Source organism: Solea solea, chromosome 9 (genome assembly GCF_958295425.1).
Source record: "Solea solea chromosome 9, fSolSol10.1, whole genome shotgun sequence".
NCBI lineage: Eukaryota > Metazoa > Chordata > Actinopteri > Pleuronectiformes > Soleidae > Solea > Solea solea.
The window spans coordinates 2,044,291-2,069,790 of NC_081142.1; the positions used below are offsets into that span (position 1 = coordinate 2,044,291).

General features: G+C 41.9%; 1 protein-coding gene across 1 annotated transcript in view; it reads left to right on the forward strand.

Moving 5' to 3' along the window:
* Positions 1–25,500, forward strand: part of sema6bb (sema domain, transmembrane domain (TM), and cytoplasmic domain, (semaphorin) 6Bb) — a 172,799-nt gene that overhangs the window by 84,749 nt on the left and 62,550 nt on the right. Inside the window, exons 4-10 of the mRNA XM_058638409.1 lie at positions 4,220–4,280; positions 4,411–4,473; positions 17,235–17,333; positions 20,791–20,881; positions 21,287–21,406; positions 24,271–24,359; positions 25,086–25,303. Coding sequence (XP_058494392.1) covers positions 4,220–4,280; positions 4,411–4,473; positions 17,235–17,333; positions 20,791–20,881; positions 21,287–21,406; positions 24,271–24,359; positions 25,086–25,303 — 741 coding nt within the window. The remainder of the gene's footprint in view (positions 1–4,219; positions 4,281–4,410; positions 4,474–17,234; positions 17,334–20,790; positions 20,882–21,286; positions 21,407–24,270; positions 24,360–25,085; positions 25,304–25,500) is intronic.

The following is a 25,500-nucleotide window of genomic DNA, read 5'->3' on the forward strand; positions in this document are numbered from 1 at the left end:
TTTGTACATGTCGTTCTCTCTTTAGCTGATGAGAAACTGCACTTCTAAAGAGCTGTTGTGGGTGGATGTTGGACACCTCCTCAGTCTCTTTTGCCCGGGGTTTCCCTATTGTCCTTTAAAACACTGCTGCCCTGCAGCTTAGCCACTGTTGGTGGTGATAAGAAAGTAGGATGACTCACAAATGGCCTCTGATCAGATGTTAAGACGACCTAAGGAGGTGGATTCGTTCGCTGATTTGACAAACAACCAGTTATTCTGCTGCTAAATTTAACCTGCTGCTGTAACTATAGTAATTTATTCAACAATAACCACAGTCTGCTTTTTCTTTTCCGTCCCCTTGTCTTTGCTTCTTTCTTTTGACTCCCATAAGTGCACATCATTCTTGAACTCAAGTGACAGTGACATTTTTTGGCAGCGACTCTAGAGAGTGGCATTTGGCCTCTTAAGTGAGTTTGTGTTATTGAAGTCTCCTGTATTTTGCAGGTCGTTGAATGTAAAAAGGGTTTTTTCCTGCAAAGCACGCAAACAGAGAAGAGTAGAAAAAAGCTACTGTCTTCATTTTAGGTGGAAAACTCTAGGGAGTGAATGGTTGTTTGTCTCTTTGATGATAACCTAGTCTCCACGGTGTAGCCCACCCTTAGCCCTATGCATACCTAGTGTTCCTGAATGTTCTCGAGATGTTTCTGTATGGACACAGATTACTGAGGAGTTAGAAAAACTTGAACAATGTCAGATGGAGATGTTGGAGTATGGATATATAACCTTATAGAGACAGACAACCTTGCACAGACAGACAGTCTTCCTGCCTGACCTTTCACCAAGCTTTATATTAACATAAACTTGTACACGCTCACATACACAGACATGCTGCAGAACACCATCCCCCGTCAAGGTAACTAGTTATTTCAATTTTTATGCCTTCATCCAGCAGAGCAGATTCTCCTGCAGACTCAACGTGACTCAGTGCTGCTCGCACTAAACCTCAGCGCTAAGACGAGCATGAAGAAGACGAAGAGGGGGGAGAACTGAACTTCTTTCCAGGAGAAATTGGCAGCTTTAGAGGTCTCTGACTTGACCCGAGTCTGCTTTTGTTTCGACGAGTGGAGGAAAATTCATGAGCTAGTCGGGTTAGAAATGTGGGAAACACTGACAGTGTCCCTGTCTAAGGTCCAGGCACGTGCACATTACGCACGTGCACACAACTATGCAAAGGCTGCAGCAGAGTTTTTGATTTGTGAGATTAAGGAGAGTGATTTGTAAGCTTAGGTGATTCTGTACGTTATGCACCGGTGAGTTTAGGTGTTTCAAGGCTGTGTTCACATCCCGCAACAGAAAGAATAATGAAATGTTTAAATCTTAACACAGTTCACATGTTAGTCCCTGAATCCTAACTTTAAATCCACTGACACATACATAAACAAACAAAAGCACTCAGGCCGCAAGCTTTGCATTATTTAACCAGAAGCAGACAAGAAATGGGATGGGGAGAGAAAATGAGAAGCAGCAGCATAAATAATTCCCCCTCTTCTCCAGCACTATCATGGCAAAGCGCTGCTCGCTGGAAGGCCTGATGCTGTAGTCATGTGGATGAGATGACGCCCCACAATCAGGCCCGCTCCATTGTTTAGAGAATGCTTGAACTCTGACCTGTTAAGCAATGGACACATCAAGCACATGTTTAGTGATTTTGTAATTGTGCCCCCACTCAGCCATTGTTGTGGTTTGTGTGGTTGATTAAGAGCACGGATCTTCAAACAACAGGAAAGGCGATGAATTATTCAGGAGGAACCTGGTGGCACTCGGCCTACCTATGTCCTCGTCAAGTACACATTCTCACTGCTCCGCAAATACAATAGAACCACTGGGAAATTAATTGCATAAGCACTCTTGCACTAGAACTGCATTTTTATCTCTGATCCCAAACAAGCCAAAGCTACAACTAACTAAATCCGACTCAAGCCTTACAGGCATTTGTAGATTTCATATTCAAACCCGTCCCTGAGCCCAGCATAGTCTCAAACCCACTCCTTAGTCCTGTTTGTTTTGCTAATTAGGGATTGGACAAAACCACTTTGTGTGTGTACAACACCAATATCACAAACTTGATATTAGTCCAATAAAGTAATTTTAGGTCATTTATGAACTATGAAGCTGTTAACAACACATTTGTGCTGAGTCATTTCAAAGACATAATTCTCCAACTGTGTCACAAATATTGTTCTCCCAAAAAAGAAGGAATTCACGTCCCAAATATGACTCATTTTTTACATTTTTACAGTCTGTGCATAGTGAAGCATGCGTTTAAAGGATTTTTGGATTGCATCAGATTTGACATTTTTATCTGTCCGATATATGATCCAGTGATTTTGATCAGTATCTGACCCATACCTGCCCATCCCTATTGCTAATCTTAACCCAGTTTGTACTGCACGGTCAGGTGTTGTCATATAAATAACAGACCAACATAGACAGAAGATCCATCACCTTATTTATTAAAGGAATTGTTTTTTTCAAGTGTTATTATTTGAAGTATTGACATTTTGCTGTTGGGGTCGACAGTAGCTCGAGCGAGGTGGTAGAGCAAGTCGTCTTTCAACTGGAAGTTGTGGGAAGTTGTGGGTTTGATTCCCAGCCACCCATTCACACATTGGTGTGAATGGGTGTCACGTAGAGCAGCTCTGACTAGAACAGTGCTATGTAAGTACAGACCATTGACCATAGCACATTATCAACAATAATAACAACTTTTGTCCGATTTACTAAACTTACCCAACGAGGCAGCAGTAACCCGACAGCTTCAGTGTGCCCATCAAGTACAGCCATGTCCTGAATGTAAATGAATGTCCATTAGTTTCAAACGATAGTCATATGCGTTCACACGGTTCTGACTAAGCCTATTATCTCCACATGACTCTCCCTGTTTCTCGGTATAGTGGTGTTTAACTCTCATGTCGCCCAGCAACGTTTCCGTGCTGAACGCGGGGAGAGATTCATTTTATTTCAAGACCAAAATCAACAGCACTTGTAAAGTGGGACGGCTGCACAACAGGTTGGAGTATGATTGGGAACACAAATAAGTGCCCATGAAAAGATTTTAAAAGCTAAGAAAACTTTCTTTCTTTCAGCAGTTTGACAGGAAAAATACCACTTTCCCCTGCACTGCCAGTGTATAAACACAAATGCTTCCTCAGTCAGGTCTGATAGTATTACTTGACAGAGCCTGGAAGGATGCAGCATACAAACTAAACATTGTTTCTATTCCTGAACTAAACATTGAAGGCTTAAGTCCAACATTTAACTACTTCAACTGTTCACAAATGACATGTAACAAGTGATCTTGCCCCAACCACCTGACCTAACCCTAAACTAAACTAACTCAAGTCTGGCTCCTACGTTTCTGGCGACATGTGGATAGAAATGTAACTTGGACGTACGGCAAGTGGAAATAAATGTGCAAAGCCTTCACACAACTCTCTCGCCTTGGTGATTGATGAATTAAAACGGTACCTACGAGTCGAGCCGATTGGAACCTGCCTACAGCTAACAAAAGAGAACATGAAGCACAGCTGGGAGCCAGAGCTGGAACAGTGATACACCTTGATATTGCTCCAATTAAAGTACTACTGCAGATTAGCACATTGAAGGTTATTGCAGTATCTGAAAAGCCGTGTTTTGAACACCATGACTGTGTGTTTGGTGGCAGGTCTTAGACCACGTGTAGGCAGCGTGTGTCGGGGTGTTTAACCATCAGTAAAACAACTTGATTAAATCTCCCATTACTTTGAGTAAGATGGATAAGCCAAATTCAGGGGCCTGGCAGTAAATTCAATCCAGAAAGTCAAGTTTAATGAGCAGAGGCAAAAGGCAAACGGGAAATATGAGATGTCATTATGCAGTCAGACTCGATTTCTCATATATCTGGGCAGAAATGGAAGACATTGTAAAAGCTGCTTCCTAATCTCTGCAGGTCTGCGGGACTTTAAAGGAATTAATGTCTCTAATATGCTCACATTGCTTGAGCAGGATTATACACATGGTGGAGTACTATTTATAAAACCACAGAAAGAGATTGAGTTTATACTGGAACATCTTTATTCAGTTTGTATTAAGTGTGTGCCTGGAGTTCATCCAAAAGAAAAGCTGCATCAAATTGCTGTGAGCAGAGCAGTTCTTCTCCCTATAGACACTGTTCTTTAGCTCCCTGTCTCTCTCTTTCCAGGGATGACCTTTTCCGCGTGGAGTTGGACATCGTTGCGGGAGACGAGATGTTCTACAGTAAGGTGAGCACCTTCTGGACAGGACGCAAATAGGATTGCCGATCATTAGGCTGCAAACAATTACTTTTCCTCCGCTGAGGATTGTAAATGACGCTGACCAGCTGTGTGAATCTGTGTGCTCTTTAATGTACAGAAAAGAATCTGGGAGTCAAACAAGAATGACATCAGGATCTGCAGGATGAAGGGCAAGCATGAGGTAAGTCAGCCTACCGTCATCTTTCCTTTTTCTCGGTTTCACCAAATAAATATGGTTTAAAAATAATGCCGCACGCACAATAATAGCATGAAAACAGCACCTCACATCTGTGTTGTTTGCCCACAATTCTTCTGACAAACAAGCAGCTATTTAATCCTGATTTTGATTTCAGCAGCTTAGAAGAAGCTCATCATAAGTGAGAAGAAAACATCACTTGCCAGAGTGGAAAAAAACAGCATTTAAGTCATGTGTTGATTCTCAAGAGACTTTTTTTTCCATTGTGTCGTTTGCTGTAAACGTGAACCACATCTTAACTGCTTCTATTCAGCTTTTATATTTGTCAGGGTGAATGATAAATGGCCTGTATTTACAGTATATAGGGCCTATTCAGTGTTGGTGACAACTGAGAGGCGCCTTACAGTTTTGCCATTCACCCATTCACTCTTACATTCATACAGCAGATCTATATGCAGCGCTGTTTCTAACACAAATCAATTATTCCCATTCACACGGTGCCAATGACTTTGGCATGTCGAGCAAAACCGGGGATTGAACCCGGACCTTCAGGTTGGCAGACAAACTTCTCTACCACTGAGGCTCAACCATCCTCATGGCAAACCTGTAAATCAATGGGAAACCAACCACGGATGGTGACATCAGACATATTGGTGTGTTAGAAATAGAATCCATGCTGTTGTTGGATTAGATGTATCATTTCTATCACACTGGATTACGTGAAACATCGTAAACAGTGCATGGACATGCTTCATGGACATTTAAAGTCACTGTCAGTACCTCATACAACCACACTTAAGCCCCATTTCCACAAAGAGGTACCCGAAAATAATTCTTAACCCTCCAAAAAAGAGCTCTTTCATGTTGTGAGCGACAGTCCTGCCTGCTGGAACTGTGGAGAGTGGAGGCAGTGACTGTCATTGTCATCCAACCCCATCATCGGCTCCTGCAGTGCACCAGTGTTTGTCACTTGCTCCACCGTCAGGATTTTAGGAATTCAGTTTGTGCCCTCGTAAAATGCAGGTGGGCATCAGGAAACAGACGCAGTGAGGGAGAGAGATGGGGGGGGGGCTGGTGAAATGTCCCACAGCAGCGGACCTGCAGCCCACGCCTGAGTACCTCTAATGTGTGTGCATGTGTGTGTGTACTGGGGGATTGTTGTGGTTGACAGGGGAAACATGGGCTCTGTCCCCTGAAGGCAGAGGGAAAAAAATGACTTATTTAACACACTGAGAGAACACCTGACATTACATCTGTGTGAGACGGTGCAGACAGCAACACAATGGAGAATAGAGGGAGGAGGACGAGGGGAGTGCTGGTCCCTGTTGGCCGGCCCTGAGGACAGCTGTGGGGCTGACTGAGATATGAAAGGTCTTCTTGCTCCTAATGAGTGTGCTGCCTGGTAATACTGTGAGTCACACGGCAAATGTGAGCAAGATAAGAACACTGCCAGGTCGTCTCAGTCAGCTCTCTGGGCTCACATTCATACAAAGGGATGAGCCCGTGTGTGTGTGTGTGTGTGTTATGACCTCAGACGTAATCAAAGGCCATCAAATGAGACCGTGTCGTATCAAGGGCGCCCCACAGAGATCAGGTGCAAAACAGGAAATGTGTATTATAACAACATTAGCATTTAAAACAGGAAGTGCAATCCTAGTTCAATGCATTGGTGAGCGCAGGAAGTTTCTGAAATACAGAATTAAGGAGCTGTGTAAATAAATATAAAGTGTGTATATATCCTCTCTAAATAGATAGATCTGCACGGATTGGATGATGTGCATAACTGTGTTTTTACAAGCCTTCATTCTTTCCCCCGTTCATGAACGCAGCACTAGCTGTCCAATTAACTGTCGCTACATGAATGATGCGTCACGCAACGTTAGGAGTGAGGGAAAACGTAACGCGAGGAAAACAATACAGCAGGATTTCTGCAGCGAGTCATGGCAAGCATTGTTTAGTGAGTTAAGTATACTCACAACAACACATCCAACATAAACAATGAAGGAGTTGAATTCAGTCGGGAAGAAACAAGTTGAACTTCCCTTTTCCACAAAGTCCGAAAAAGTAATCACCTCTGAATGAAACATGTTGTTTTTGCACAAAACTAAATGTGAGCAAATGTTAGTTTTTCTTAATGTGCAAAAAATAGAACTGAGATTTAACCGAGACTCAAAAACAATACAAACTGAACCGTGGGCTTGTTGAACCGTTGCACCCCTGGTGTTCATGCACAAACCCATACACCTACATTACTGTCCCACGCTCTGTTTTATTTAAATAAATATCTAATGTTTTTGGTTAATATTCACAGCAATAGGTGCATATTGACTGTCTGTTCTGAGCAGCAGGAACAGAGTCACAGCAGCGGCGAGTGACAGTCATGTTTTTACTTAATATACGTTAAATACGTATTCACCAACAACGTGTAGAACATTGTCCTCACCATCATCCACCTTCAACTTCCTCTCCACTTTCAGCCGTTTATATTTGAACACATCTCGACTGTAGACCCTTGTCTTGCTGCCTCTCCGGTCAAGACGTTTTTGAGAGAGGTACTGAGGCTTTTTAGGTTTTTTTTCCGACACATACTGCAGCTGCAGCTCATTGTGTTCGACTAACTCTGCTGGCAAACAGTGTTGAAGTGCAGTACGCGCTGCATTATTCAGTGTTTGGCACAGCGGGTGACACAACAGACCAAAACACCAACTCCAGACATAAAGAGAGCTTGTGGGCCACAAATGAAAATTTAATTTGTGGAATAAACTGACCACACCATTGTAATCAGTGAAGCCAGTATTTCAATTTAATATGTTTCCTTAGTCTCTGATGACGCATCTTGGTCATTTTACGACTTAATGTTGTGCATTTCGTACATAATGTGGATGGGTGAATGGGTGAATGGGTGGATAATCACTTGCACTGACTGAATATTTAATAATAATAAAAAAAAGAAGAAGAGGCATCGTTTTCTGGATTAAATGAATGCACATAACACATAACAGAAGCTCTTACACACATGTAGGCGGGTAATCCTCATCTCCATCACCTGCTGCTGTATGTTCATAAATATTCATGAGTTCAGTTGCCTCTTTAAACTCTCCTACACATATATGAACACAATTAAACGACATCAGTCACTCACCTGCTCCTCACACTCTTTCTCTCCTTCACTTCACCTCCTGAAAATGTTCTGCTTGGGGGGGTTGGTTAAGTCAGATGTGGTGCATTCACAACCTCATAATAGGTTTTGTAATTAAATATTTCTGCTTGGTTGATCACAAAGGACATAGCGCTTTCCCTAATTAGGGAAAAAGAAAAAAAAATCAATATCCTAATTTTTCCGCCCTTTTTCTTCTCTGGTGTTGACCAGATGATTGTTGGTGAATGCAACAGTCGGCCCGGCCGTCACTCACTCTGCATATTCTTGTCATATTCTTCTTTGTCCTTTGCTGTCTCCTTATCTCTGCCGTGTTTGCCATTTTCATTGTCTCCCTCTGTCATTTCCTCCCCTTCCTTCTCCCCTTCCTTCAGTCCGTCCTCCAGTGAAAGTGCAAACACACACTTTAGGTGTTTCCCTGCGGTGGCTGTGTGCCGAGTCACGTCAAGCCGTGGCAGCCTGGCATTCTCATGCAAACAAAGGCCATGCCATATTTTAGAGAGCTTTTGGGGCCGCACTTAATTGATTGTTTGATCAATATTTGGTTGATCTTGCTCTTGGGAGTGTTTTCAGTCATCTAAACCAAATCCCTTCTCTGGGTTGAAGCTTCAGATTGAGTTTCACAGCCTTTTTTGTGGCAAGTAAATCGATTTGTAACATAAACACCTGGTCCATTTGTTTTACCTTCTGTTTGTGAGGTATCTTATTTCCCTAACCTTGGCTTTGACTATGGTTTGACTCATTTTACATTTAATTCTACATTTTGCCCACTGTTTTTCCCCCTTACTAAAGTCAAAGTACATTTAAGGTCAGCCTTAAATTTAGAGAAGATCATCACATTCACAACTTGTGCTGTAAGACGGCCAAGTTCACCAACTATAGACAAAAATGCTCCTGCTGGAAAACTGTGTCATGACACTGCTGAGATTTTGTTTCCTTTATGTTAATAAAAGCATAATAAACACAATTACCAAGGTGCTTGTTAACTGTTGATAAGTACATAATAAAGGGTTTATTATGTATTATGCCTCTATATGGCATTAATATTAGCCTCTTATAGTCTTATTTAATCCCAAATAAACCTATAATGTTATAACTTATTAGAATTTATATGTAGTCTGATTATTGTTGATAAATTTACTGTTTATAACAAGTATTTGAACTGTTCACAATCTCCCTTTAGATCCTACAAGAATTGTAGAAGCCATAATACATTTGTTAATTCTGACTTTATATATATATATATATATATATATATATATATATATATATATATATAATAGCTTTTAGTAAAAGCTTATTTCAAGGACCTCTAAATAAAGTGTTTTCCTCTCTCCCTCTAATTACTCGTGATACTTGTCAGCATTTCCTTTGGAGTGTGATTGGCTGTCAGTGTTAAGAGAAAGGGACTGTATCCACATTTGAAGTCATTATCAGTGTTTGTCATAAATTTGGCATCGTGGAGGTTTAGAGGAGATGACTAAACCACGTTTTATTCTCAGTGTGGTTAAAGGCAGGATATAAACGCTCTATTTCAGAGGCACGTTTTGATGAATCTCTTCAAATCCTCTTTACGTCCTGACAGCTTTGAATAAATGACAAGCTCTATCAACAAAAACAAATATGATAAATGTCATCCAGGGAGACGGTCGGGCTGTAAAAAAGCTCATCCCATCATTTCATCCCATCTCAGATGAAATAGTTAGACAGCATACACCTGTCTGTCAACCTGAGTGTGTGCTTACCTGCACACAGCTGTGAGGATACAGTTATTGATGCAGTGATCCTCTTCCCACCACTTTCTTTTTTGGTTCCATGCTTTTAAAATCTATTTATTAGAGCTGTCAAAAGATTCAAAACAAATTCATCTCACATTTTGAAATTCATTAATCTAGATTAATCACAATTAAAAGTTTGCTTTTCATCTAATGACTCCAGACACTTTGCATTTTAGACACCATTGTTTAATTGTATCTTTCTTTTTAAACACAGAACTATGTGTCATCTTAAAATAAAGGCTCGACATGGAGGACTGTCGTCCTGTATGCAACTATGTACTTCTTCAGCATCAGTGATTTTGTCTTTAGTTGGAGGGCGAGCCACATGGGTCACTTAGGTTATCGTCAAGGATTAAAAGTCAGTGTGTGTGTGTGTGTGTGGTCACCAGGGAGTGGACGTCAACTTACCCTATGATCTGTTGCTCTTGCTGCAGGTCAGCTCCACCGCTGAGACTGCCACATGGCTGATTCCCCTGTCTGTCTCTCTCCCTGTCTCTCTCTCCTCGGGTGTGTGATGTTTGTTTGAGGCGTGTGGTGTTTTCAGTCAGAATTACCATCAAACATAGACAGAGGGAACGCGGATTAGCATTATCACGCTGAGTAAGACCGTAGCACCCAGAACGGCACATTGCTGCTAATTTGGTACCACTGTTAATTTATCCTCCGCCCACGTCGGCAGAAACAAACACACACTTTTCCTCCTGTCACACACACACACACACGCACACACACACACACACACACACACACACACACACAGTCACTCAGGGATCAGAAGGGGATTTTTTTTTCTGGAAATGACTGACCTGTTGTTAATGAATTGGGAACAAGACCCGCCAATTTTGTGTGTGTGTGTGTGTGTATTGTGTATCAGTATAATGAGAATGTGCGAGTGTGTGTGTGTGTGTGTGTGTGTGTGTGTGTGTGGGAGAGTTCTGGCTCAATGGTGGCTCTTGGCAGAGCGACGCTCTCCTCTCCCTGGTCGCTAACATCAGGGGATCAGCCAGGCGTGTAATGGAAAGTGGAGATTTAGAGGAGCAGCTTGCTAAATATGACCCCCTCATGTCCTTCTTTAGATGCCTCCTATTGCACGACTGTTTGGCAGAGCAGGTCATCGTGATAACTTATTATATTTTATTCGATTACATAAAAGGCTGCGGCTGCTCCTTAAGCAAGGGAATGAGTTTATGCATGAACCTACTTTGTGATGTGATCAGACGAAACACTGGAATGTTAAGTGTAGCCGACGGTAAAACACCACCTTCATTATGTTATAGGAAAAAGCCTCGTCATCGTCATTAAAGCAAACACTGAGCTCAGGCTTAGGCCAAATGGAATCATCTCAATCTAAAGGCTGTCTTTGCGGACAAGAGATGAAAAGCAGATGCAGGAGGAGGGGGAGGAGGAGGAGGAGGAGGAGCCTCCTGACTGTTGCAGGTTGTGTTGTAGCTACGGTGAACTTGTCAATCCTCTGAACTGAGTGATCACTCTGTGATTTAGGATGTTTTTTTTTATGTGCATGTCTTTAAGGAAAATGTGTGTGCGTGTGCGAAAAATTACAAAAGCAAAGAATGCACCAAGAGCAGAACGAGCCTGGTGAACATCTGCCTCGAGAGCAAGGAGAGTTCCACTGCTTTGTGTCTGGTTCATAACCTGGAGTGATTATAATAAATTGACATCAATTTAATCATGAAAAACCTGTATTCTCTTGAGTTTCCATCAGGGGGCGTTTCCACTGGTTTGTATGTGATATCATAGCATTATCCATGAATATGAATTCTCACTGGTCAAAAAACCATCTAAAAATGGGACAAACATTTTTTCTATGAGCAGTGGGAATGTGGCCCGACATGTCACTTCATTACTTTAGTAAACATTTTTTGTTTATGGTCTCAATTAAGGTTCCTGCAGTATTGACTTTTTGTGACCCTTGTTTTTTTTTTGTCAAACTGTTCATGCTGCTGCGATATTAACTGCAAAGTAGTTAAAGTATGAGCTGCACTTATTTCCCTGGCGTGCTGTTGCTTGGTCCCTGCTCCTTTTCTAACGCGTTTGCCATTTAAATGACTGTTCATACATTACAGAGCTCAGCCAATGTGACAGAACCCGTCCCAAAACATTATCGTTTCTACGGTATATCGCCTCCTTTTGTGGTCAGCGGTTGTGGCTGCAGTTTTCCATGTAGCTGCAGCACAGGGAGAGACAGCACAACATGTCCCTTATGTGTTCTTATACAGTGAATCAGTGCAGAGACACATCTGACATCTCAGCTCCAGCTGCTGTCGTGACAGGAACACACTCATTGTGCCACCAGTGAACCAACCTTCAATTATCACTAAAAAGAAGGAAAAAAAAAAGGTGTAAAGAAACTGTTATTTACTGTGTGTGTGTGTGTGTGTGATCCACGGTGAGAAAATGACTTTGACTGCAGTGGACGTGATGAGACGGTGAATCTGCCAGACTGCAATAATTGCGACAGCCTTTAGTCTCGGTCAAGTTTCAGGTCTTGGTCTATACAGCAGGATTTTGTAAATGATGGTCCTAAAGGGTTTTCTTCAGGGTGTGGCTACAGTGTGATGAATGGTGACATGTTGCTCTCTCAGGAAGATCCACCCAACTATCGTCTCTTCTGGATTTAAAGCAGAACTTTGCAAGTCTGGTCGCCTTTTTCTCCACGGAGTACATATTTTATGACACCGCCGTAAACACCCATCCACATCCATTGTCTACCACTTTATGCCCAATGTCATAAAAACTCCCCGCTGATGCTCCCCCCTCCCTTCCCCTCTCCTGGACATGTGCATGTGTTTTCATTGGAGCCATGTCCGTGCCGGTCGGCATCTATTTTGCATGTTTCCAATTCACTCCCTTCGTGTTTACTCGTGTGTGGCCCCTCTCTCGTTCAGACAGTTCTTCCTCTTTTCCTCCGACAGCGATTTTCTCTGTCTCTTTTTCGCCAGCTCTGCCACGATGAAGATCTAAAATAACGCTATCGCAGCCTCCATCTTAAAGCCAGTACCAGACCTCCTGATACTGAGGACTCTGCGTCAGCAGCCCTGACCTTGCGAAGCTGGTTTTACCGCTAACAGATAGAAGGGGGAGTGGAGACGGCCCCTAATCTCCCCGCAACGAGCCACTTAACCATCACAGTGACTGTGAACATTCTGCATAGCTCTGCTTCATAACAACCAAGATGGTGCTGGACAAGTTAAAAGACGAGACAGTTCACAAACCAATGGGTGATGATTCATAAAGTCTGTGTTTGAAGATTCAAACTTGGTCGCAGACACTCGTGTCCAAATCTCTCCTCCGTCTTCTTAAAATGTCTCCCATCCATTTACAACTATGTCCATATTGTGTAACTCATCTGTGCTGCAGATTAATATTTTAGAGCCCAGGCAGCTTTGCCACTGTCGCAAAAGGGAGCAGGAGGAGAAGGAGAAAGATGAGGAGGAGGAGGACGAGGAGGAGGAGTTGGGCTGCAGTCGTCTGGGTTTAGGAAAAGCTTGCCAGCCTGCACAGGTGGTGTTTTGTCTGGATTCTGCCCAGAGAGGGGAGGAGGAGGAGAGGAGGAGGAGGAGGAGGCGGCATCAGGACAAACAGCATTTTCATTTATATATAAAAGTTTAATTTAGTGATTCACCACTTGATCCTTTATAATTAGTGTGTTTGTTTTTATCGTGGAAACCACAGTAAAACCTGATTCCTGCTGACTGAATTATTCGACTTAAATAAAGACAGACTCGTACCTGGAAGAGCCAATTTGCATGTTGGAACTGATGACGAGGGTTAATGAAATGCAGCGGGGGGCGGATTTCTGACGATGCCTGTAAAGTGCAAATGGAAATCGTGGCTCACTATCTGACGTCGGATGATGTCGGAAAGGATACAAGTCTTGTTTTTTATCATGAAGCGTTTCATTTAATATGTGCGAGCGCCGCCAATTGCCTACATTTGTGCAGCGGTTTGGCTCTTGCATGCAGTATTTACTGGGCTCTCTGAGACGCTGGCAGTGGGACAGGGTTGTTATTAGAAGTGCTTCATCTGGCTTTGTGATTACAGCTCTGACCAAGCTGACAGGCTGCAACCCCGCCGACAAACAGCATGCAAATGACTCGCACACAGACCAGCACGCATCTGTGCTGTGATGCAGACACACACACACACACACACACACACACACGCATATAAGACATGCAGCAACACGTGACGCACACTGCCACTCCTAAATGTTGTCACATAGAAATTTACACTTGACACATGCTGTGCACCTGCACACACACACACACACACACATGAAAACACATCCTCTCTTCTGTTTTTTTCCCTGTTGAAAAACGAGAACTCTGCAGGGAGCGAAGTGGGGGTGCAGGAGGTGTGTGTGTGTGGGGGGGGGGGGGTGGGGTTTAAGCATCTGGAATAACACTTATTCGTCTCTCATATCACTGCTTTGCCTCTGATCTCTTACACGAACGCACGCACATACACACTGTCATTCCACAAACCCACTATCACCACCACAGCCGCTTCAGCTCAAGCCCCGGACTTCTCTTTCCAATGACATCAGAGGGGTCAGTGGTCTCCAAGTAAATCTAGTGTGTGTAGTGTGTGTGTTTCAGGTATTCCTCTTGTTGTGGGGACCTACATCTGTTTACACAGTCACAATATGAACATTAAAAGTCAAGTCTGCACGACATGTTGTATGTTTAGATTGTTAGGTCAGTAGTCGTTATGGTTAAGGTTAAGGTTAGAGTACGTCTCTAGGAAATGGAATGTAGTCAAGGTGTCAGAACTGGTGCAGTCCAGACTGGGAGACCAGTTTTCAGTGTCCCCCACCCATGAGGTACTGTACATCAGCACTCACTCCACACTCCCTCACTCACACAGGTGGCAGACTGTGCAAATACAAGCTGCTGTCGACACCTTTCTGCTTTAAAAGTCAAAGGTCGTGTCTGGAATTTAGGTTCGATACTTCCACGGAAAACAAAGCAAAACAAAAACACACCTCCTGCTGCTGCACATTCACTGATGTGTTGACATCGCAGCTTCCCATGAGGACCTAAGATAAGTCTGTGAGGTCACACAGCATTAAAAGAAGCAAAGCTGGTGGTAGATCGAGTCTTCTGTCTCCTCCATACCGATATCTGTGGTTTAGAATCGGCCCGATCCCGATCCGATACATAAAAACAGCGCAGAATGGTGTAACAAACGGAACGTCTCATTGTGTGGAAAAGGCTGGGCTCATTCTTTTGTACAAGGCAACATTTCATTTTTAAAGCAGCTTTGAGTGGTTATCAAGACTACAAAAGAGCTACAGTATATAAATACAAACTATTTACTGATTACTGTAAATATGTTAATTTCTTTCTGACCTTTTCTGTTGTTGTTTTTCTACTTTTTAAAAAATACTTTAATTTGTTTTATCTCCTCTGGCTGAAAACTCCCACACAGTCAAACGAAAAGAAATATAGAAAAAATAAGAAAAGTAAAACTCTTAAAACTGCATCTGCTCCATTACATTTAGATTTAGATTTGGTGGCAATATTTTATTCTAAAAGACAATTTTTTTATTGTGTGTGTGTGTGTTTTTGCGTCTTTAATTCATTTCATATGCAGAGTGATGTTTGTATTTTTTTCTTCTAACAGTGACAATAAATCTCTACCTATTTAAACCCACTCATTAAGTCAGAGGTCACATGGTTCTTAAAGCTTTGACTAAAATTGTCTGAATATAAACAAACAAAGAAATCACTAGAACTACTTCAATTGCAAAGTGTTCATGCTCACAATTTAAATCCTATTTCATACTTTGTTTCCTTTGCGTCTCTATTTTAATCCACAAAACAGAAACATCATATAGGAGTTTGGTAAAAGCAAAGGAAATGTTGTTAGTCCAATAGTAATCCACAAGTCTAAATGAGGAGCAGACACGGAAAGTGAACGGACACTTTATATAAATAAAAGATTTAGTCCCTGGATAAAGAAAATGAAGCCAATGCAAAGCTCCCAGCTTTAAAAATACTCTTTCTTTCAGTGATATGTGAGGAAACATTTAGCTGAGGAGTTAAGGGTCTTGATCAGCTATCCCAGAATCTTCTTCAACACAGCACAATGTCCTCTTTGAAAATCATGGCTCCATTTGTAGGTCGTAAAATTAGGTATGTTATTTTCAAAGTTGTTAAGTTTCCATGGCAATTAATGGGAATTCAGAGTGATTCAAAACTGAAGGTTGGGAACTAAGATGGAGTTGGTAATTAATATTTTGCAGCTAAAAAAACAGATTTGATGGAAATACGGTTGAATATCAATTCTATTCCTCCAACATGCATGATTTATAAAAACCTGAACTGTTGAAGCTAAACATTTAAGCCCAAGGTCTAAATAAAGCCAAATATTGTTATGATTCTCAATAATTCCCATAAATGCCCATAATTCCCATTGAAAGGTTCAAACAATCCTGATCGTAAGCTCCCATGGAAAAGTTCTGGAAGTTGTCCATGAATTTTTCACCCTTTTTCGTTCTCAGTGACTCACACCGCTCATTTCTTCCACCATTTCATCCACATTATGGATATTATCAAATATCTATTTATATCAAAGTCAAGTCAAGCAGCTCTTTCCACGTCAGGTCCTATAAAGAGGAGGCCAGACCTCCTCCTGCATCACTGTGGAGGACACATAAATGGAACAGGCCTGCGAGTGTGCATCATTCATCATTGAGACATTTCCATCAAACAAAACATGCATGTGCACATGCTTGTGGGTTCTTATGCTGCACGACAGTTCTCTGTGAGAAGGACAGAGTGTCCTGTGTCCCTTTGTAGAATCTGAAGCCTCCTGCACTTTGGAGCAGTCCCACAGCGGGTAAACTCAGCCGTTTGAGGGTCCCTCCTTGACTTGGAGAAAGATCTATGGTCTCCTGCGGTTTGCAGAACTTGAGGCTTCCAAAACGGCAGTTCACAACCCAATGGGTGACGATACCGCGTTTGACTTTGACGAGTAATTGCACCAGAACCGGTTCATTGCACAGCAGCATCTTGACACATCGCAGCAGGAAAATCGCATGCGTAAACAATCCCATGAATTCCTCAGTTTCAGGGCACGCGCTGGTTAACTGTCCCATGATCTGAAGTGATCAGTAACACCTGTGCTTTGGCTGCTGCTGCGTGTGTCCAAACGGCAAAAGGCCCATTGGATGTCGCTGCCACGGCAAATACACACTAAAAAAAACAGAGTCACATGTGTTTAAAAATGTAAAAGCAACACACACACCTCAAGGTCGTGGATTGACTGAAAGGGTAAATTTACAGATGTATATGTACCTGACGCTGTGGCTTTCAAGCAGCCATGAAGTCATGTAATGTTTCTTATAGTAAACTGTGACTTCTGGTTTATTTAGTTATTAGATGAGCATCATGAAGTTTGACGCCTCACGGTGGTGAAATTAGTCTCAACTCTGCTGCTTGTTTTGAAATCCAGAGGCTGGTGTGGATTTACCGCCTGTCAATCAGCAGCAGCTGTGTGTGTGTGTGTGTGTGTGCGTGTTTGTGCGTGTGTGAAGGAGGGTAGACACTTAAAGTCTCTGTGGGCTACGTTCAGGCTGTACCAGAGTGATTGACAGCGTTAATGGCGTGATAATTCTACACATCAGGCAACTGAAAAGCTTCATTTCACAGAACAGGCGGGATAATCAGTCTCTGAAAAATAAACTCCCTTTTTTTCCTCCATTCACTCAGTGGTTTTGCCGTTATTTGCTTCCCGTCCTGCATACTAATCCTCTCCATCCGTTCTTCTCCTCCTCTCTCCTGCAGGACGAATGCCGTAACTTCATGAAGGTGCTGCTCAGCAGACGAGGAGGCCTGTTTGTGTGCGGGACCAACGCCTTTAATCCGCTCTGTGCCAACTACACTGTGAGTTCACATCAATCACGCTCACACCTGCTCACATCCACTCTTCCAATGGGTGTGACATCACCAGTTAGGTTGCCATCATGCAAACACTGCGACCGCAGAAGAATTAGAAGCCACGACTTGATGAGTGAATACCGAGCACCAGTCTCTGTTGACATATGGTGGTGTTTTGTTTGCTGCATCTATTATTGTCAGAGTATTTGCTTTTTGCACTAAGTTGAGAAATATTGTGGTTTAGTCATCAGTGCACTCATACATCCTCTCACCCACTGCATCTGTCATTTTGGCTGTCGCCACTATTTTCATTACAGGAAAGCTGTGGCGATGTTTCAGTCATGTGCGTTCAAAACATCATCCCTCATCATCATCATCATCATCATCATCTGTTTTCATTGCACTCGTTGGTTTTTTTCCACCTTTTATCGACGTGTTAACTTCTCCTCCTCCGACTCCAACGTGTAAAAACCTTTACGCGACGTCTTTACTAATGAGTTATTAAATATCTGTGTTGCGAGAAGAAAAAGTGGCTTTGCTTCTTTCTACCCGCGCACAAATGATTCATTCATTCATTTAACAACATGCACCACAGAAAATTACAAATCAAGGAAAATGTTTCCAGACGAAAGCTAAAACGTGACGAACAAGACTGGAACGTGTTTTACTTATTTTCCCCTTGATATTTAATGATAAATGCTAATGAAATATTCTTGATTTTCACTGTGTTGAGCTCTCAGGGCCACCGTACGTACGTCTTGATTAAAGTTGTTAGGTCACCACTCGAGCTAATGTTGACTCTGTCTTCAGCAGTCATTCATCCTTGCTGTCTGGCACCTCCAGTGTCTCGCTTGCCTGAGATACAACACTTGTTGTTCCTCGGAGGTTAAACTTTGTGGCCTGCAGAGCGAGAGCGTTTTTAATCAATGAGAGAGACACGATGTGACTTGTTTGACTGCTCTGTTTTCATTTATTAGTGGGCAAAAAAAATTAATAAACAGCACTTCCACAATTTGATGCGGGCTAGAAGATTTGACTCGGATTTCAAAAGCCTCCTGGGGTCATTAGAAGATTCATCATGTGTTGAATTCCTGATTTATTGGACTTGATGACTAAACATGATCCAATACTATTTCCCAATATATTACAGCTGTTTAAAAAGCTCTTTTATACTCCTTGAGTAAATAAAAATAATGAATATCCAAAACTTCCTCAGCATTTGCCAAGTTACACACCATTTATTCTAGTCACAGATTTTGTATTAAAACTAATTTAGGGGAATTTTTTTAAGCCTGTTTAAGCCTAAGTATATATATCTACATATATATATATATATACATATATATATATATATATATATATATATGCAGTTTAAAAATAACACACAGATATATATATGTATAAAAAAATATATATATATATATATATATATATATATATATATATACATATAAATAATAATAAAAACAGAATACCTTCCCAATGAGTCAAGCATTTAGGTCACGCCCTAATGTATATATCTATATATGTTGTTGCAGAGAGAGTTGACTCTTTTTGTTTGTTTTCAGTGTAGATATATGAGACACTGTCTGGGACACAGATGCACTGATAGCATTGCTGGCAGCAGGGAGTCAAGGACATTTAGATTTTAGCCACTTAACAAAAAGGCTCACCTCTTAAAATCAACACCTGCTTCAGTCTCTGAGATCATTCAAACATAAGACGGGTAACTGTCCCACACCACAGTCCACAGGGAAATGCTTGTTAACTGCTTCTTCATTTGGTGAGTTTGAGTCACTTGAGTAAATCTGAATAAAGAATTTCAAACACCTAAGAGACGTCATAACATGTTTGAACTTACAAATAGAGGCAGCAGCAGATTAGCGACTCCCATGTGCCGTGATGTGAAATCACTTCTTTTCCCTGAGGACTTTGTTGTGGGAAAGTGTGCATGTATAATGTATAAATAAATATCGCAGACTTGAGTAGATGTAGATTTCCTGTTTCCTCTTAGAAAATGAATGACCACTGTGATTCAGCTACAACTGGACATGATGTCACTCCTGTCGCCACTGAGTCAAGATTAGTATAGTTCACGAAAACTAACGAGATAAGGAAAAGTAAAATTGAAAAAACATTTTTGTTCCATGAAATGAACAAAATGAGTTTAAAAAATAACTAACTCAAACTGAATTGTGTGTTTATCAAACAAACTAAAGCAAATTCAATTGTATATGTGTAAATATTGTAATAAATATTAGTTTTCGTCTTTGTAAATTCATTTTATACATAATCCTTTTGGGTTCAAAAGTGTTGAAAGGTTGTATCTGAGACACAATACTTATTATTACCTTTTTGAATCTTGCAAGTACGCCATAAAAAACTAATAAAAACTTAACTAAAACTAAGCATTTACAAAAAAACTAATAAAAACTAGCAAAGCTACTATAAAAACTAATTAAAACAAAGTGGTTTTAAAAACACAAAGTCAAAACGGAAGTAAAACAAATGAAACATCCAAAACTATCAGGTCTTATGCAGAAGAAGGATCCAGAGGACAGTCAATGTTGTAGGTTTTCCTGGAGCTCGCGTGTTATTTGCATGTATAGTTAGAGGTGGTATGTTTATTTTTCCATCCAGCAGCAACTCACTGGTAGATGGTAGATGAGGAACAACACATACATATTAACCGTAGCCTCGGCTGATTCGCCATCATTTAGCCGGAATAATAAAGGAAGGATGAAGGCAGTTGAGCTGGAGCGAGGAAGAGTGTGGAAAAGAAGCGTCTCGCTATCAAAGGCTTTTTCTTTTTTTGTTATTCTCAGTCTCTGAGTTTCAAACAGAATACAAGAGTGAAACACAGTGAAATGTACCTGGGCCCATTATCTGTCAGACACTAATGACATCCTACAACAGTGCGTATCACACCTGTCTTCTGCCTCATAGGCCGTCCTCGTTCCCCCGGGGACTAGTTAGTGATGCTAGCTACTGTTTTATTTATAGCAGAGTTTTAATGAAATGACACCTACAAATTATTTCTTTTTTCAGCTGTGGCTGAGAATTACAGCATCCAGTGGAAATAGTTTGCTCGGGGCTCCATGTGTTTGTGAATGTGTTTGTGAAAAACAGAGATAGAGAACGCGTGCGTGTTTGTGCGAGAGCTGGAAAATTGTTTGGATCGTCGGCGTGACTTCATGAGGGTGCGCTGTACCCCCGCGCGCCTGCATGTGTGTTTATCTGTTTTATTTATGTATGAGAACGCGTCTCTTGTTGTTGCTGCTCTGCCTAATTGCCGCCAGTGAATCATTAGTTTGCACTTGCGGTAACACTCTCTAATTGCCGTTCTCCTGTGCCTTGTTTTCATGCGACGCCGCTGCCGACGCGTCCGGATTGTTTTTGCCGTCTGCTGATTGAGACATAAAATGTATATGTGTGTGTGTGTGTGTGTGTGACATGTCCACAGGGCGACACGCTGGAGATGGTGGGAGACGCGTTCAACGGGATGGCGAGATGCCCGTATGACCCCAAGCATGCAAACGTGGCTCTGTTTGCAGGTAAGACACGATGATGCTGATGCTGATGCTGGCTATGACACTTCCACTTTATGCATCTCCTGTGTTTTCCCTGTCAGACATAAACACTTCACTTTAATCAAATCAACAGTGTTCTGTGACTGAAACTGTGGGGAGCCATTACTGTTCACCCGTCACTACATTATCTCATATTGGCTGCTGTTTTCTCTATGTTTGTTTGTTTGTTCCTTGTGTGGGAGTTGTAATTATGCTAATACAATCACATTGTTGACTCGTCAGTCATGTCATGTTTATGATGCAGGACTTTCAGAGAACAGTAACAATTACTCCACTTTTATTGTTTGTGGTTATGTTGTTGCATTGGCAGGCTGTCCAGCTCATTTGTGTGTGTGTGTGTGTGTGTGTGTGTGTGTGTGTGTCTGTCAGAGGGGAATCTGTTTACAGCCACAGTGACTGACTTCCTGGCCATTGATGCGGTGATCTATCGTAGCCTTGGGGACAATCCTGCTCTGCGCACCGTCAAGCATGACTCCAAGTGGTTCAGAGGTATGTGTGTGTGTGTGTGTTCTTGTTTTCTTACCTCTTGAGGACATTTTCTTGGATAAACACTCTGAGTTAACTGAGCTAAGGCCGAAGTCTGACTAAGACAACTTGCTGAGTCTGACTATACATGCAGAGGAGAACATTTAGAAGATTTCTTGGCCGCTAACGTCTGACTCCACCTTAATGTCACAGAAACATACTGTGAGATGGATCAAGCTGTGGTTCTGTCCGTTGGTACCGGCGGTACATGTTAATCGTGATACAGATTAGATGGAGCATGTCTCTTGTGAAGAAAGACGCCGCCAGATCCAGGAGAGAAACCCACAACATCTTCTTCTACTCCCTAAATGTTGGTGCATGCGCAGAACGCCAAGTCTGACTCTAAGCGTATACATGCAGGAGTAATCAGACTATGAATCCCATTATTCAGGTATGTTAGTCCGACTAAGACTAGCTCAACATGACATTAAGAAAACTGAATTATTGTCTTAGTCTGACTAAAATCAGACTTTTAACATGCAGTGACTGACCTTGTTAGGACCAGCAAAACTCATGGAGACCAAAACCTGGTTCTAATGAGGAAGAAACTCTCATTTCTGAGGAAGTTGTTCACTTTAGAGCTAATATTTTAATTGTGGTTAAGTTAAGGTGCAGGTTTGGTATAAACTGGTTAGGAATAATGCTTTAATTAGGGTGTCCAAATAAATGGAAGTCAATGAGAGTCTTTAAAAGGATAGTTGCACAAACCTGTGTGTGTGTGTGTGTGTGTGTGTTAATAGTAACCTTAACTGTGGCCCTAAAACCAAGTCTTAACCCACTCTAAGCCATTTTAAGAGGTGACAGAACGTGAGGACCAGCCAAAATGTCCTCACTTTCCCCACAATGTCTTCACTCCCTGTGGTTTATAGGTTTTTTGGTCCTCACAAAGATACTCATAAAAGAACACGTGTGTTGTTGTGTTGTATAAAAACTTTTTTTTTTGTGTCCTTTCGGAAATCGCCAAAAGGACAAAAGTCGCCTCACAACAAATGTCAGATAAGCAGACAATCCTTTAAGAACATCTCTCCCAGACGTCGACGACACAAACAAGAAACCAACAGACACGTTTAAGTGCTCTGCATCGTAAATAAATAAATAACAGGATCACTGGGCCACTACGAGTATAAATAAATATGGCAAGAATAAAAACTATAAAAACTAAAAGAAATAGAACATGTATAACTGTCTGTGTGTGATAGGTTGCGTCCACAACACTTACTGTAGCAGCATACAGGATCAACATGTGTCTGTATGAGGAGCAGAGGAGTCAGCAGACTGTTTGTTGCGTCCACACCAGAGACGTCGAACCCAACACTGACAACTTTACAGATTACACATTATCAGATGCAGGCGTCGGTGCCTGTCCTGCACCGAAATGCAAAGCGTGAAACTCGTTTCTCAGAAACACCAGGGAGTCATAATGCGCTTATTGTTTAGTGTGAAATCCTCTTTCACCGTGTAATGAAATTAAACGTGGCCTGTGCCTCTTTCTCTCTGCCCTCGTGTTACCTCAGTGTCATGGGAGAGAATGGAGGTACGGTTATTATCGTAAGATGGTCCGCTTACAATTATATTTCATCATTTTGTTTGCAAATTCAAATTCAAACGGTGAATCATTGTGTAAACACAGCCTGAGATTACTTAATCCACTGGTCTACATGCCGATGTGTCCCTGGATAAGAGACTTAATCTGAAGTTGCCCCTCACAGCTGTGAGGACATGTGATACACTATATGGACAAAAGTATTTGGCCACATCTGTTGGGTATTGAATTCAGGTGTTTCAATCAGGCTTTGGCCCCTGATCTCCAGTAAAGGACAATCTTAAGACTTCAGCATAAGAAGACAACATGTCCTTTTCTATTTCAACGTTCCAATGAACTGGAGCAGAGATTGTGAGTCAGGTCTTCTCGTCCAACATCGGTGCCTGACCTCGTAAATGCTCTACACCAGGGGTGTCAAACATACGGCCCGGGGGCCAGAACCGGCCCGGGGGCCAGAACCGGCCCGCCAGAGGGTCAAATCCGGCCCACAGGATGAATTTGTTAAAATTTCACACTACGATTACAATCTAAACGTAATGTCAAATATCATATTTTTCTCTTCCAGATACCTGTGACTAAATGTCTGTGCCTTTTTAGATCCAGTGTAATGTGTAAATAGTGCATTTAGGCACGATATTGTTGAAATTGCACTTATATTTCTCAAGAAATGTTTATGTTTTGTAAAAAATATCCTTCATTAAATGTAAAACAAAGGAGAAAAAAAGCAAGGAGTTCTTGTTGTTCATAGGTTATTATGCTATTATTTTACTATTTTACTGGTCCGGCCCACTTGAGATCAAATTGTGCTGTATGTGGCCCCTGAACAAAAATGAGTTTGACACCCCTGCTCTACACCATGACTGGACACAAATCCACTTAGAAACACTTGAGAATATTTAAGGAAAGTCTTCCAAGAAGCGTGGAAGCTGTTCTAGCTACAGAAGAGAGAGCAACTCCATATTAAAGTACTGCATTTGTATTTGCATAGGTCACCACAGTCCCTGTTTGTGTAATGATCAGACGTCCAAATACTTTAGTCCATATAGTGTGTCATTGTGTGTGTGTGTGTGTGTGTGTTTGAATGGTAAAACTATAGTGTAAACACTGTGATTGGTCATCAAGACGAGAAAAGTCTACATTTACTTTCAGTGTTGTCCTCTTTGTCTCCGTGTTGACTCATCGCATAAATATTGGCATTGCCCTCGGCGTAAATGCACCGTCATGTTTTACCTGAGATGATTTTTGACGTGACTGTTTCCACTCATGACTGTTTATCACGTTACAGAGCCGTACTTTGTCAGCTCCGTGGAGTGGGGACCTCACATTTACTTCTTCTTTCGAGAGATTGCCATGGAGTTCAATTACCTGGAGAAGGTAACGTTATGCTTTCACACTGAAGAGCTGCTGCTTGTCCTCTCAGAGCATCTTTACAATAACTGCAGGAGTATACAGTATGTGCATGTACTGTTAATGTATTGCTGTAAAAAATAGATGCCAGTCTAATATGCTGCTTCTATTTGAATTTCAATAGCAGCCTTTTTCCCACAGCTCCACTGACCTTTCATTCTCGCGTTTGTTTGTCTGCATATCTAATCCAACAAACAACTCCTGTATGTATTAACCTAAGAAAAACACTGTTTTCTACTCTTAGGATTCATCATTATGAAAAAATACCCGTGTCACCGAATCCATTGCTGTAATAAATTCACGACTCATATTTGAATTGCACAAGGTTCCCGGCTTTGACATGTTTGCCAAGCAAATGGATATTTAAACCTCGCTGCCATTGTGCAGATGAGGGCGTTCAAAGAAACAATTTTGAAATGTTCTGACATGTTCATGAATAATTGATAATGAATTTAGCATTATAAAACAATGATCTGTCATAACAGGGTTTCCGCTTTGGCAAATAACATGCAAATGACTCCCGAGAGATCACACTGGGGTTGAAAAGAGCTTTTAAACATCGCAGTTTGAAGATAAAAGCCAAAGCTACTGTAAACCCCCACCTGGAGTTCTGTATATGTGAGTTACAGCACGGCTGCCACTACATCGCGCTCAGATCTGTGCCAATGTCTGTGGCGTGGTCCCTTCTTCCAGGTGGTGGTGTCACGCGTGGCCCGGGTGTGTAAACGGGATCAGGGCGGCTCTCAGCGCGTCCTGGAAAAGCAGTGGACGTCGTTCCTGAAGGCGCGGCTGAACTGCTCCGTCCCCGGGGATTCCCACTTCTACTTCAACCTGCTGCACTCCACCAGCCCCGTCATCAGGATGCACGGCAGGGACATCATCCTGGGAGTGTTCTCCACACCGGCCAACAGGTACGACACACGCGACACACGCGACACACACGACACATGACTGTAATGAATGTGCACAATGACAGATGAGTGTCTTCCAACCTTTTCCCTCAGATCCTGTTATCTATTATAACTAATAATCTATTCTAACTTATTATCTGTATTTGCGACAATATATTTCACCGTAGCCAAGGCGAGGCAGCTTTATTTACAGAGAT